The sequence below is a fragment of the Simochromis diagramma genome, unplaced genomic scaffold (assembly GCF_900408965.1).
Source record: "Simochromis diagramma unplaced genomic scaffold, fSimDia1.1 OVJJ01000487.1, whole genome shotgun sequence".
NCBI lineage: Eukaryota > Metazoa > Chordata > Actinopteri > Cichliformes > Cichlidae > Simochromis > Simochromis diagramma.
In genome coordinates, this window is record NW_024387305.1 from 4,917,048 (window position 1) to 4,929,798 (window position 12,751).

At 40.5% G+C, this 12,751-nt stretch overlaps 2 protein-coding genes across 2 annotated transcripts; one reads left to right on the top strand and one right to left on the bottom strand.

Annotated features, from left to right (window-relative positions):
- Nucleotides 1-1,860: 1,860 nt before the first annotated feature.
- prdx2 (peroxiredoxin 2) lies at nt 1,861-6,443 on the top strand. The gene is made up of 6 exons (XM_040004523.1): nt 1,861-1,997; nt 2,923-3,043; nt 3,164-3,317; nt 5,323-5,445; nt 5,572-5,702; nt 6,055-6,443. Exons 2-6 carry the CDS (start codon nt 2,941-2,943, stop codon nt 6,135-6,137), a joined length of 594 nt encoding a protein of 197 aa, XP_039860457.1. The 5' UTR covers nt 1,861-1,997; nt 2,923-2,940; the 3' UTR covers nt 6,138-6,443.
- Nucleotides 6,294-9,546, bottom strand: LOC120716859 (transcription factor jun-B-like). The gene has a single exon (XM_040004522.1). It carries the CDS (start codon nt 8,881-8,883, stop codon nt 7,891-7,893), a length of 993 nt encoding a protein of 330 aa, XP_039860456.1. The 5' UTR covers nt 8,884-9,546; the 3' UTR covers nt 6,294-7,890.
- Nucleotides 9,547-12,751: the final 3,205 nt, after the last annotated feature.

Below are 12,751 nucleotides of genomic sequence, written 5' to 3' on the forward strand. Positions count from 1 at the left end.
CACCTATTTCACTGTGTAAATACAAACTTTAAAGAAAAAAATACTAATTTGCACAGATGTGTTTAGTTAGAACACATTTGTGTGATTCCAGCTGACCACAGCGTTGTTCCTGCTCGAGACCCTGAAAATCATCCACGCTCATATAAAGCCTCAAAATATTATGGTTTTGGATTGCAGACAACAGCCATTGCAAGTCATGCTCATTGATTTTGGCCTGGCTCACCATGTCTCCGATGTTGTGCAAAGATCATGTCTGCAGTCCATGTGGTACATGCAACCTGGTTAACCTAACAAATAATGTTAAAAATATGCACTGAAAGCTCAAAACTGCATTTTTAAGTTTTGAATAATGAATGCCCTCATATGCAACTGCTTCACTTTGCAAAGTGAACTTAAAACAGTGGATCTGAGATATTGTTCTTCACTTCAACCTCTTCGATACATTAAAACCTATTTACAGTTCTAGATATGTGTAAGAGAACTCAGTGGTTTCCCGCTTTTTCCTGGGAACAACGAATATGCTGTAGTAGATATCTTCTGCACAGAAGAGAAATAAGCGCTACTTAATCAAATCTTTATGCTTTTTCCAGATGAGGTTCATTGTGGACAGTCTGAGTCAGCCACCAGATTATCAGTTAAGATAAGATAAGATAACCTTTATTAGTCCCTCATGTGGGAAATCTGTTGAACAGTGGACAAAAAAGCCCAAGGTTCATTCACCTTGAAAACAGATGTAACCAGGAGACCTGGAGATTAAAGGTCCCTACCTCCTTTCCTGCCTGCCTACCTACCTACAACTAACTTGTCTAACTTAACCACTACTTCTTTATAGACTTTTCCAAAGAAACTGGGCACCACCATAGCGACACCAGATTTATTTGTCTCACTTCTTTAGAGGCCTTGAAGAAGGTAGGGGTTCTTTTTGGATCAGGCAGCCATTAATACAATATAGAATAGTTGCTACAAGGACATCTTCCACTGACTTTCATTATAATTCAAATGAATAAGTTTTTATTAGAAAAAGGGAAACAAAAATCTAATTCAATTTAAAAAATGTGACTACACAGAAAGTATTTTGGTAGCCAAGGAGCTAAAAATTATTTTAAATATTTAACATTTTCTTAATTCCTAAATTACATGTACTTACATGCGCATATACATGCACATCAATCTAATCTAGAGGTGCCAGAACTAGCTTGCTAAAGGGTACTGGATTACTTTGCAAAGTGAATCTTGTAAACAAGGATTGTTTTGGACTTTTGGTTTTGGTTTTAGGAATGGATTATTTTCATCCAAGCCAGAAGTCTGAATTATTGTTAGTTTCTCGGACTTTTTAATCAAAACAGTATTGCCGGTTGGTGGTTAGGCTGAAAAACCATTGTGATCTTTGTTATTTATATTGAATATTTTTAAAAAGTTTATAATTCATAAGTCTATATTTAATGTCTCAAGTAAAAATGGCCATGAAATAGAAAAAGCTGTAAAACTTGTGAAAATACAGTTAAACAACCAAAATGTTTTTCCATCTTCACATTTTCCAAAGCCTTGACACTCCGGCCCTAAGGTGTTGTAGACATACATCATTTTTGTTTTTTGTTTTTATCTTTATTTTAAGAACATTGAATTTACAAGTAATAATTGAGCTCTATATATAAAACTGACATTGTCATTGACCCTGACATTAACACTGGGGCCCCAAGAAGCCAGTCACACTTTTCCCTCACTACGACATCCCTGCATTTTTGTTCATGTGACAGTGTTTACACGGTGTACTTAGAAAATATGATCTTATATCAGAGATATACATATTTAGAAACAGCTAATCTTAACTTTTAGTCGTTTTTATCTTAACTTTTACTCTGAAGGGATTGATTTTTACTTCCGGGTGGCCTCAGCCGTCTCTGCGTACTTATCTCACGCTCGCTTTTCCACTTTGACTCCTCTATTCTCTTGCAGCCTGCAGCTTCCAACTTCTTTCGCGCTTTACGTCAAGACAGGTGAGTAGGATGTTTATGGTATTCGTCAGAAGTTTACAGCGTGTCTGTAAACTCGACTTTGTATTTCCTCTGAAACAAACCGAAACTAAAGAAAGCAGTTTCGTACGTAAAGCTAACATTAAGCTAGCCTGTCAGGCGGGTGAGCGGCTGGCTCCTTCATGAAGTGTTTGGCCATGTTTTCTTTCTTTGTTCCTGTGCTGCAGCTTGCAGGATGCACTACTCACTTCCTCTCCGCTCTGTTCTACTACAGCTTTTTCTGTTTCATTTCGAAAACGAAATTTAAACATTAAAAGCTTAACTTTTATGACTGAACTTTGACCCATTACGTGCATTTATCTCTTTAAAACCAAGCACAGTTCCTTGACGATTGTTAGCGTTTCTTCGTATAAATTGTGACGAGGGAGAAATAATCCAGATTTATTCATACATCACTGAAAAGCATAGGCCTTTGGATTAATACCGACTGCTATTTGATTAGTACAGCGTATCTTATTTGCAAGTTTATCGTTTATTTGCACATTAATTTTGCATACAGGCAATAACTATCCAAAGTAGCTGACCGCGCAATAATCCTCGGAAATCGTCTTTATAGGCACAGCGAGAACCCTGCCGTTGGTTTGTGCGTATCATGGTTATGTAACCTTGCTAATAGGCCATTGTTCCCTGCAGGCTGAACATGACTTGCATGTGACACTATCTGGGTCTGCTTAAGTTACCAAATCTTTGAACCTCTGGGCCTCCTAAGAGCTGTAAAACCTGGCTCTTGGATTGAACCTCACCGCATTTATTTTTCTTTTTCCAGTCTAAATCTCATATTTTTTGTTTATCAGAGCTTCATCTCAGGCACCACCCAGCTGAATTTATCTGTGGTGGTCTGCAAGCATTAGAAGTTTTCTGGTAACTGTTTGTGCTGTTTCTCTTTCAGTCATTTGTCTCAAACACCATGTCTGCTGGAAACGCTAAGATTGGCTTCCCTGCCCCAAACTTCAAAGCCACAGCTGTAGTTGATGGACAGTTCAAGGACATCCAGCTGTTAGACTACAAAGGTTTGTAGCTACATCTGTTCTAATTGGCTCATTCTGGCTTTTATAAGCCTATACACTAACAGCTTATTCGACTAGAATTAATACTTAACATTGTTTTTATTTCCTCCTGTTGTGCTGCAGGGAAATATGTAGTTTTCTTTTTCTACCCCCTGGATTTCACATTTGTGTGCCCCACTGAAATTGTGGCCTTCAGCGACAGGGTAGAGGAGTTCCGCAACATCGGCTGTGAGGTTATTGGCTGCTCCGTGGACTCTCACTTCTCTCACTTGGCATGGTAAGAACTCACGGATAATGAAACATAATGAGCATTTGTGGGAATTTGACTACTTCCTGAGCTCTTTACCAATAATAACATCCACACTGCTCACATGTTAGCAGGTGGATTAAGCAGAACTTCAACAAAAGGCTTTTTACCTGTATTACAGTGATTATCTTCGCAGGTGAACTGTATTGCTGACTCTTGTAATTTTAAACTAACTGGGAAGAGGTGACTTTAGTGAATCTTCACATGTGCATTTGAAAATCTACTTAACAAAACAGTTAAGCGAAAGCTGTTCTGTGCACTTGTCTGTCTTGCTGTTTTTATAGCGAGGCCGTCTTAGGCTGAACTTATCAGACGTTTATACAAGGTCCATCAAACTATCCTCGGTTGGCCGTTTCTGTTTAGACAGTTAAGGGTGAAGGATTTTGGCTGCTGTGAAGGAGTGCCCAACCCAGTTTATCTGCAACGTGTTGATAAGGGCAGCATACAGCAGCTTCTAGAAGGCATAAGAAGACATGCGGCATTACACAACCTGCACAGGTCTTCATTTGGAATGTTGTGTTAAAGTTTAAATGCATTATATTTGATTAGGAAGATCAGTTGGTATGTTTCCTCACTCACCTGATCGGATTCATTACTTTAAAAAAAGTGTATATAATATATTTAGTGTTTTTTTTTTTTCAATGAGAAGAGATTGAATAAGCTGTAAAACCTCCATTCATCAATCTGAAGCAAAATGAGTTTATATTATAACCAACAGTTAACTGCTAAAGCTCATAGTTAGAATTCTACACAACATATTTGCTATTAAATATACTGAACAATTAGTTTTGTCAGTCTGTGAGACACTTTATCATTTTATTGAATTTAATACCGTAGATGCCTTTCAAGACATTAAAATCAATGTGTCATAGATTTTTAAAAAGTCAACAATGGGCAGGCTTTAATAAAAACGTCTTTTAAAGATGGGGAGAATCGATATTGTGACTGTGGTGCAGGCAAGTTCTAAAAATGAGAAGCAATTTGGGTGAAAGTTCTGAAGCAGGTGGTGAGAGCAATGAAGGAGGAAGAACTGAGTATGGGAACGTATGTAGATCAGAGACAGATGGATGTATAAGGTTATGGAGACAAGCAGAATCTTGAAATAATGTGGCATTGTACAGAAAGCCGATGAAGTTGTTATAGGATGGGAGTAATATGTTGGAGCATGTTCTGGTAATGACACAGCAGCTGCATGAACAAGATGAAGTCTGGAGAGGTTTGTGCCGTATACCAGAGAGGATAAAATTGCAATAGGTAATCTGGCACGTAACCAGAGCACGTGCAAGAAAAGCTGTATTACTACCTGTAAGGAATGTGTGTAGCCAACTAATATTACATAAGTGGATATATGCAGACTGACAAATATTGATTTGCGTTTCAAAACTTTAGGTGATATTGAATTTAAACCCAACCTGACTCCTCACCGTCATCTTTGCCTGCTCTATTAGGCCCTGTGCTACTCTGTTTGATTGGCCAGTTAAGGTTAGAAAGATATTTCAGGGTCAAAGCTAACCAGTAGCAGAGGAAAGTGGTATCTTCGCTGAAGATGGTTTAGTTGACCTCAGAGTGTTGAATCTCACAACGGGCAGCAGAGACCAGAAGTGAGACACCTGTAAACTACATAAAACTGCAGTATGAGGAGAGTTTTCACCACATTATTATTTTGCTACTTGGTGTTTGTCAGACTGTCTTTTGAAGCATTGTGGAGAACCTCTGAATGCAGTGTGTCCTCATAAAGTTGAACAACTGATATGTTATCCTCTCAGACACCACCTGTATCTTATCTCTAACGGCGTGTTAAATGACTCCCCCATTTCAGAGAACTACAAGGTCAAAGGGGTGGCGGGGCAAACGCAAGGTTTATCAACCAGGAGACCTTCCCTATGGACATTACATGTTTTGTACTTGTTTATAATAAAAAAAATTTTTAAAAAAAATGTTTGTTTTTGGGGTTTTTTTCCCTCTCTCTCTTCAGGGTCAACACACCAAGAAAACAGGGAGGTCTGGGTAACATGAAAATCCCCCTGGTATCGGACCTCAGCAAGTCCATCTCCAAAGAGTATGGTGTGCTGAAGGAAGATGAGGGCATCTCATTCAGGTCAGTTAAATGCCCTTTTAATATAAAATTATTTTAATAAAAACCCACTGGTTATTGTTAAAAAGCAGCTTAGTCTACTGATACTTTAAAGTATTTGTAAAAACTGCAACATCTTGTGAATTTCAGGGGTCTCTTTGTGATTGACGACAAGGGCGTCTTGAGGCAGATCACCATTAACGACTTGCCTGTGGGTCGTTCTGTGGACGAGACTCTGCGCCTGGTTCAAGCCTTCAAGCACACAGACAAATATGGAGAGGGTGAGTAAACTGCCGTACCTTCCCTCAGTTCATCCGTGTTTACTCAGCATACACTGGTGCTCAGGTTTAGTGGTATAACTTATTAATCATGCATTTGTCATAAAAATAACCCAAATGCATGTCATTAATTTTACCTGTAACTTCAGATGCTCTAAACTGCACATCACACACTTAAAATGGAAATAGCTGATTGGTAAAATTGACTGCGTAGCTGTGGCTAGATTTGGCGGTTTAGTCCTTCCTTTGTTTCCCAACCAGTCACATATGTACTTTGTCCTTTAGATTATACCAAGTTCAGTGTGTATAAATGTCAGCTTAAAGTAAACTTTGTCCCTCCTGCCACTTCACGCAGTGTGTCCTGCTGGCTGGAAACCCGGGAGCGACACGATCGTCCCCGACGTCGAGAAGAGCAAAGCATTCTTCTCCAAGCAGTAAATGTGAACGTCTCCTACTCGGCTGTTTTCCTCAACATAGCACTTGACCTCAGATGAGAGGGATGCCTATAAAGCAGTATCATCACGTCCAGACTAACCTGTTAAAACACACCTCAGCTTCATGTAGGGGGGGAAGGAAATGTTTGTTTTTTTTTTCCATGTCCAGTGTACAAACTTTTGGGTAACCTCATCGTCTTGATCACTGAAAGTATAGTTTTGTTGTTCCTTTTTCAAAGAAAGCACTGAAATTTGTTTGGCTGTTGATAATAATTTGCTACCATCTTTATTAAAACATGGAGGAAAGTTATGATCAAGTGTGTGTGTGTGGTTTATTTTGGGGTTGTTGTTTTTTGTTTGTTTGTTTTTTTTTTTTTTTTGTTGTTTGTTTTAAATCAAAATGTGAATGCCTGTCCACTTGCAACCACTAGGTGGCGGCAGAACTCTTCTAAAGCTACTCTTGGCTTTTTTTTTTTTTTTTTTTTTTTTTTTTCCCTTGGTGACTGAGAACTTAAAGTTCTTGGAATAAACCTCTTATTTGTGTTTTTTATTGTGGTGTATCATTCTTGGCTCCTGTACCTGGCAGAAGATCTGAGTGCGTCACGACGCTGCCAAGAGTTGGTTAATATTGGAGTTGCTGTGTTTGACTCAGCACAACAGCCTGTTATTGCCAAATGGTACTGAAGCACATTGGGAAAGATTACTGGATATGATTATATGATAATGACCGTCCTAACCACAACCTGCATTTCACAGTTCCACAAACATTTTTGATATCTCACTGTTTAATATTTCCGATTTCCTGATAACATTTGTCTTATTTACTAATTCAGAGAACAACGCTCCAGTACACAATCCTGCTTGTTTTACCAAATGTTCTCGGCTTACTGGAACATTTTCTCAGTTTTACGCGAGCCGATTCTTGTAACTCAAACTAGCTCTCAGTAATCAGTCTAACATGTTTATCTGGAACTTTTTTTTTTTAACCATTTTTCCTCACCTAGTGTTCTCACGGCTTGTTTTGGGAAAATGAAAGCAGAATGGGGAAACTCCCTTAACGCGAATAAACCACTCATTGACAAACCTTTTCAATTACACACACACACTGTGGTGTAAAGGGGAGCGCGCAGCCCTTCTGACGGGCAATGTGGGAGGGAGTTCCCGGAAACCTATCGTGATGTGACGTTTGACAGCAACATGCACCATATATGGACTGACGCTTGTGCGTCAGTAAGGGAAAAATCCTACGCTGGGACGTCTCCAACGTCAACCAACTTCTGGTGTTGTAAACTTCACTGCTGATCAGAGACAGCGGTGTGGTTTAATGTTCACGAGAAATACAATAATTGTTGAAGTGGCACTTAAAAAAAAATACACGACCTCAAAAACAAAGCAACACGTTTCTTAATTTCATAATGTCATTTACTTAAATATTTACTATACAGGTAAAAAAAAAAAAAAACCAAAAAACAACAAGAATGGTCCATGAGGTTAACTCTAACACAAATAACTTACATAAAAAGCATCACAAATAGCAATTAAAGAAAATGTAAACAGGAAACGCCAAGACGACACTTTCAAAAACTTATTCAAAAATGCCCTAAGTGTTTTAGTCTCGTATTATTTCTGTGTATGGGTGATGTTTCTTTAGACGGCAGAAATCACAATAATCCAGTTTTCATACTAAAAACGTATAAAGACCAGGTTGGGTTGTCAGTCCAGGTACTGTCCAGTGTTTTAATAAGTGCATTATTTCTTCAATAAGACTTTACTTTGGGTGCTAGCATGAGCTGGCAGCCACTGCTCACATGCGTCATGACTTTCTGTTTGAGTTGGGCCACCTGTTCCCGCAGTAGAGAAGCCGTGCTTGACAGTCCAGCGTTGTCATTTTTCAACACTTTAACCTTGTCTTCGAGACGGGCGATGCGCTCCAATTTGCGCCTCCGACACTTTGAGGCTGCGAGCCGGTTCCTCAGCCGCTTGCGCTCCGCTTTTATCCGCTCCTGATTCTCCATGTCGACAGGGGACATGGGCGGAGAGCTGTTGTCGCTGCTCTGCATGTCGGGGACTGTCTGGGGCTCCTCTTTCATCCCTCCGAACCGCTGAGGGTGGATGCCGGCCCCGGCCAGTGAGTGCTGGAAGTGGTGTGATCCGTGCGCAACGGCTTGAGGATGCTGGTGGTACTGGTGATGAGGCAGGTAGCTGATGGTGGTGGAGGGATAGCTGGCAGCAGAGGTCAGGCTGGGGTTCGTGGTGCAGCTGCTCAGGGTTGTATACTCAAGCGGCTCCGGTTGCATGGATGAGCCGAACACCGAGACTGGAGCCGAGCAGGCAACCCCGCCTGTGCCGATGGACACGTTTGGAGGAGCCATCTGGTTCATCTTGTGTAGGTCGTCCAACGCTTTAACAAAACCTTCGGCAAAGCCCTCCTGCTCCTCCGTGATCCCGCGGTTATACAGGTACTGAGCAGGTGTCGGCGTAGTGATGACCCCGTTGCTGCTCTGGACGATCAGTCGCTCTAATTCAGGAGAGGCGAGCTTCAAAGAGCCCACTTCTGCCGTCCCTGCTGGATAGAAATCACTGTCGGCGCGCAGGTGCTGTGACTTGAAGTTTGAGTTCCGATATGTATCGGAGAAGTTCAAGTTCATATTCTGCTTAAGCAGCTTGTAGTCCTGCAGGGCTGCGCCTGGATGGCCATAAGCAGAGAGAAACGAGTCGTCATAAAAAGGCTGTTCCATTATTGTGGACATATTTCAAATCAGACAGTCAAATACAAGAGTGCGCTGCAAAAGATGTTGCTCGGACACCGAGGCTTCAGTGTCCCAAAATGAGTCAATCTCCAGCACAAAAGTCCCGCTGTATTACTATACTGAAGACCAAAGCTATCAAAACAGAGCAAAACTTCCAAATAGTGGAACTGTACTGTACCAAGTCGTCGATTTGTACCTTTAGTTGGAATCAAAGCGGAGTCCAGTGACTAACTCAGATGTTTTCATTCCACTCGTGAGAAGGAGAGTCTGTTCTTCTACAAGTGTGCGCTCCACTTGTGTTTCCTTGTTAATGACAGGCGGCTGACGCGCTCTGCTGTATTTATATAAGCCCTCCAGAAGACGCTCTGATTGGCTGTTTCTGTATTGTCTCCGTCTGATCTTGACTTGACGCAGCTTCCAGGAAAAATGGACTGTAAACACGACAAGACGTATTCGGCGCGGGGGAAACTGAGTCCAGGTAAGCATAAACACATAAAATAGGCTCCCTCAAGCATTCACACTCATAGTCATTTTTAACAAGTCACTTGAAATGTTACCAACAGCCCAAAAGCGACTCAAAGCCAACCACAAACGGCAACGAGCGCTTTCCAGCTCTGTTCGGACACCTAAACCGCTGCCACTTTGCCTTTCATCCTTAACAGTAATCCCACCAGTGAAGATATATAATCTGGTGCTGAGTCATGTGCTACAAACTGATATCAGCCGGTCCATATTTGGCTATCCTGGCGCACCGGTTCCTCAATGACAGGAGCAGGAAGCCAATCCCATCCTGGCGCACTTCCAGCTCCATCTCTGCGGGATGTGGGAGGAGAAGGGGGAGGAGGTTCGTCGCTGCCCCGCTTTACCCCGCAGGCAGGGAGCGGATGGGTAACTCTTGGGCGAGATGTCTTCAAAAACGCACGAAGCCTAACGGGTGTCTGGCAAGGGAGGACATGTTCGGTGAATCAGAGCAAACTATTAGTGCATTAAAAAAAGCAAAAAGATGTAATAAACAACCTTTAAGGCTTACACTCATAAGATTGAGGGAGATAATAGTCAGCCAACTTGAATTCAGTGCTCGGTACTTTGAATTTACCATGTTTACTTGCTCATGTGTTATTTATGTTTAATTAACAGTGTAAGTGTAGCCTTCTGAACCTACTGTGTTCCTATGGCAGCATAAAAACATGACACAACCTCTCAGGTATTTCAGTCTAAAGACACGTCACGTGCCCCCAACACCTGTTTGATAGAAAGACGTCTTTGTCTCCCCCGTATGGTAATGACTTCTGAATCACGACCCAGAAGGCCATGCGCACACGCACATCCATATTTTTTCTTCTGTTTTTTCTGTCTTCTGCTTACACTTGTCCTTAGGTCACATTCTGTTTTGATCATGAGTGTACATGTGTTTCCGTTATGGCGGAACCAGAAGAAGTCTAGCTGCATTCTTTAATCGTTTAAAACTTTTCTTTTCGGTATCTTGTATAATATTAGAGACTTCTGCCAGGCTGCGCCATGTGAGTAAGGAAAATGTGGCTGATAGCTGGGTAATTGCAGGTCTTTTGGATGGCAATTTGAGCAATTTTGTCTGCATTTGTGGTTTCAAAGAATTACTTCAGCATTTTAGTGCTGTAATTTGATCACAAAAGGCAGATTAAATAAGAAAACTCAATGTAGAAAGCACAGAAAACACAAGGTGAGATATTTTGACTTTTATTTCCAAGAATGGAATTATTGGAAATGAAATTCACAGAACTCCATAAATCTGAACAACTCTACTTCTGAATCCTACATTTTCTACATCTTTCTTTGCCTCTGCAATTCAAGCCACACACACCATGTTTGAAAATACCTGATTATTATTTTAAGTCTCTTGTGAGATAACCTGATGTTATCACAGTTATTTGTCAGGGTTATTTGTCAGACTTTTGTGAGCTCCTCAAAATACACAAATACAGCAATGCATGAAGATACTGGTGAAAAAAACTGATCTTCATGTGGAAAATTGGTTTAGTGAACCTTAAACCCTCCAAGAAGAAAAATGAACATACTCAAATTCAGTCTGAAATATCTCCACAGCAATAAAATGAACAACCCTGATCTCCATGGCTGAGAGACTTTTGGGGGAATTTGGATACAATGAATACAATAAACCTCCCAGTCCCCATTACGAGGCCAGTGGAAGAGTGGAAAAACTCCAGAGTGCACTTGCATTTTTATTTCCACTTGATCGAAGCCAAATTACAGACTACAGAGACACTGATATTACTGAGGCTATTTTAAGACCTAAAACTGCTGCAGAAATTAAGGAAAATAAACAATATATCCATTTTAATGTTTCATTTCAAGATCCAAGTTCGTAGCCATCCAAAAATGCTACCGATTCTGTTTTTTAAATGGACCCAAAACACACACCTCCTGATTGAAGGATGCCTGGTACTGATTAGCGGCCACACAAATTTCATGAGATTGCATTCACTGAATGCGGCGTCCACATCAGCGACAGGCTCGGTTGAAAATTGCAGTAGTTACTTGAAAACAGATCTAAGTTACCTTGATTCAGCTGTGCCTCTTACCGCATTCTAGGTGTTGCTGTTACTTTTACTGTTTTATTATCCTCAATACTTTACACCTGCTTTTTTTTTAAATGATGTGAGTCTAAGTTGAAGTTTGGTCAGCTATCATGCAGCGGTCAGCCTGTCAGTGCGGACAACACCAGGGGAAACAGAGAAACAGAAGTAGTTCAGGGAAACAGGGCAAGGTATCAGTCAGTGGTCAGTTCCACTTTCAGAGTGATCTCATCCACTTACTAAAAGTCACGATAGTCACTGCTTTGAGATAGCACAAAATTGTGACCTCTTCTCACTCATGGCTTGATACTGACAGCTGTTTGCCTCAGATAAGATGGTAAATGGTGCGATTATTTCTGGTAATATTTTTGTATATGATATAATCTAATGTATATTATTGTGTTGAGTTTTTTTGTCTTTTCTTTTTTTGGCAGATTAGGAGACTGAGAATCTCATACCTGATCTAATCAAGGAAATGAAAATGCTTTCTCTGGCTGGGATATTTACAGCATATAAAGCTTCTTATTTGGCATCCCTAATTGGCATCGTTGTTCTGTTCTGAAACATTTCTTGCTCCCGTGCATATGATTATGTATGGCAATAGACAGAAATTCACAGAATTACTGAGCAAACACCTCATACATGCAATTCTGTCACTTTCTTTGAACACTGGTGTGATTCAGGTTGACAGATAGGACGGCAAAGAACAAAAGCAGCAGCCACAAAAATTAAGAACAGTAAAGGATGAAAGCATCCAAGAAGCATATAGGTGATATAAACCACATCAGCGTCGACAGAAGCTGTGGCTAAACTGTATAAAGATAGTTTCTGGTTTTTCTGATTGTTTGGTTTGTCAGTGGCTATTAGCACATCACTGACTGAACCCAGCAGAGACACTGAAGTGAGGTAGGAGTCCTTAACAGCACATAAGAGAAAGTAATTAAATTTGTCACAGCTGTAAAGTGTGTCATTTAGAAGAAAGTCTATAATGTCAGTGAGACACCTGTATTAGTTTAATTCTGAGTCAGACTTCCAAAACATTTTTTTTACTGAGAATTGAGCGATCTGGATATTGCCTGCACTGCTGACATTTAACCACAGTATGAGATGAAGTGCAATAATTGAAGCATTAGAGCCAATATTTACAGGAAATTAGAGAGTCTGATTTGCAAAATTCAGGTTGTTTGGAAGAATTAACAGGAAAAGTGATGGCTTGAATTCCTTTCTTTTGTGTAAATGTTCTCTCGCCAGAAGGAAAATGCTGTTTGATTGCGTCTTTTCCGACCATTTTCTTT

Bases quoted from the DNA above. Each gene is read 5' to 3' on its own strand.
- prdx2 (XM_040004523.1), top strand. From the start codon at position 2,941: ATGTCTGCTGGAAACGCTAAGATTGGCTTCCCTGCCCCAAACTTCAAA. The intron at 3,318-5,322 runs GTAAGAACTCAC...CTCTCTCTTCAG, and splicing joins CACTTCTCTCACTTGGCATG to GGTCAACACACCAAGAAAAC. The intron at 5,446-5,571 runs GTCAGTTAAATG...TGTGAATTTCAG, and splicing joins GATGAGGGCATCTCATTCAG to GGGTCTCTTTGTGATTGACG.
- LOC120716859 (XM_040004522.1), bottom strand. From the start codon at position 8,883: ATGTCCACAATAATGGAACAGCCTTTTTATGACGACTCGTTTCTCTCT.